At 39.2% G+C, this 2,114-nt stretch overlaps 1 protein-coding gene across 1 annotated transcript in view; it reads left to right on the forward strand.

The window, feature by feature from the left end:
• LOC100806557 (putative pentatricopeptide repeat-containing protein At5g43820) overlaps window positions 1–1,764 on the forward strand; it is a 2,215-nt gene extending 451 nt beyond the window's left edge. Inside the window, 1 exon segment of the mRNA XM_026125797.2 lies at window positions 3–1,764. Coding sequence (XP_025981582.2) covers window positions 3–1,189 — 1,187 coding nt within the window. The 3' untranslated portion in view covers window positions 1,190–1,764.
• The last annotated feature ends 350 nt before the right edge of the window (window positions 1,765–2,114 follow it).

The raw sequence follows: 2,114 nt of genomic DNA on the forward strand, positions 1-2,114 counted from the left end.
TACTAGTTACCACGTGATTGTTAAGGCACTAGGAAGAAGGAAGTTTTTTGATTTCATGATGGATGCGTTGTGTGACATGAGGCGAAACGCCATTGATGGTGATTTGTTCATGTTGTCTGTTGTTGTTGATAGTTTTGTCAGGGCCGGTCATGTGTCTAGAGCAATTCAGGTGTTTGGGAACTTGGATGATCTCGGGGTGAGGCGTGACACCGAGGCTTTGAATGTGCTTTTATTGTGTCTGTGCCGGCGGTCTCATGTTGGTGCTGCGAATTCTGTTTTGAATTCGATGAAGGGAAAGGTGGATTTTGATGTTGGTACTTACAATGCTGTTGCTGGGGGGTGGTCTAGGTTTGGTAGAGTGAGTGAGGTTGAGAGGGTTATGAGGGAGATGGAGGCTGATGGGCTTCGTCCTGATTGCAGGACGTTTGGATTCCTTATTGAGGGTTTGGGAAGGGAAGGTAGGATGGATGAAGCTGTTGAGATTTTATGTGGTATGAAGGAGATGAATTGTCAGCCGGATACTGAGACTTATAATGCAGTGATTTTCAATTTTGTGTCTGTTGGGGATTTTGAGGAGTGTATCAAGTATTATAATAGGATGCTGAGTGATAATTGTGAACCTAATCTTGATACTTATGCTAGAATGATTAACAGGTTTCTCAGAGCGCGGAAAGTGGCTGATGCACTTCTGATGTTTGATGAGATGTTGAGGCGAGGAGTTGTGCCTTCTACTGGGACCATAACGACTTTTATCAAGCGTTTGTGTAGCTATGGTCCACCGTATGCAGCTTTGATGATATACAAGAAGGCAAGAAAATTGGGGTGTGTGATATCGATGGAAGCTTATAAGATACTGCTTATGCGGCTTTCTATGGTTGGAAAATGTGGAACGTTGTTGAGTATCTGGGAGGAGATGCAAGAATGTGGGTATAGTTCGGACTTGGAAGTTTATGAGTGCATCATTAGTGGTCTTTGCAATGTAGGACAACTGGAAAATGCTGTTCTTGTTATGGAGGAGGCTTTGCGCAAGGGGTTCTGCCCAAGCAGGCTAGTATATAGTAAACTAAGTAACAGGCTGCTTGCTTCGGATAAATCAGAAAGGGCTTACAAGCTGTTTTTGAAGATCAAACATGCCCGTTCCCTTGAAAATGCAAAAAAATATTGGCGTTCTAATGGTTGGCATTTTTGAACAGGCATGCTAATCAGAAGCTCTTACAGTAGATCCTCTTGTTTGCTCTTCACTTAGCTGGTCTTTGAGCCTGCTTGGATGCTTATTTTGAAGCTGATCCCAAGTGCATCAATCTTTCCAACTTTATGCGAGGTTGGGTAAATTAATTGGAGAAAAATAACTTTATCAACTTCGAAATACAATTTTCAACTAATGTTTTTCTGCCATGTCTTCTACTGTCTCTATCAGATATTTCCGCCACCATTGAGTAGCTTTGGATTAGTTTTTTTTGGGGGATTTATTTAGGTATCTGGTTGCTTCTCATTGCTATTTGGTTGATTGTGAGAATCGTAATCTCCTACATGATTGATTGAGTTCAGCTGCAATCTGGTTTTTCCAATTGTTTCCATTTGATTTTTGGAAGATTGTGAGGTTTGAAATTGAAAGTTTGTTTTATTTTTCTGAAACAATGAGTTTAGGGATTTCGGTTCTATGCTAGAGTTTCTCCTAAGATGTTTTCTGATAAGTCAGCCAGACAAACAATAGTTTGTGGTTTGGTTATTGGAACTTGAAGGATTTATCCATTACAAGTTGAATGATCTTGGTTTGGTTATGCTGTGCCTTTGGAAAAAGATGACTTTGAATGGGTTTGATAATTATCGTTGCTGAATGACCTTTGCTTACACTGGTTGGGAAGAATGGAAGGTGACATGTCATTCACACAAAGGGGAATTTCGTCCAGTCTCATTAAGAAATAATTTCTGAAATTGTATTCATTTAAAGATGAGAAATCAAATTTATAATAATATAAGAGTTGATTATACTTAAAAAAAATCAGATTCAGAATTATTGGATAAATAATGCAAAATGCTGATATAGGAAAAGCAAATGCTGCAAAAAGTGTTCCAATGAAAAGATTCAGTTATTTGAAGTCGATCTTATAACA

Source organism: Glycine max, chromosome 15 (assembly GCF_000004515.6).
Source record: "Glycine max cultivar Williams 82 chromosome 15, Glycine_max_v4.0, whole genome shotgun sequence".
Classification (NCBI taxonomy): domain Eukaryota; kingdom Viridiplantae; phylum Streptophyta; class Magnoliopsida; order Fabales; family Fabaceae; genus Glycine; species Glycine max.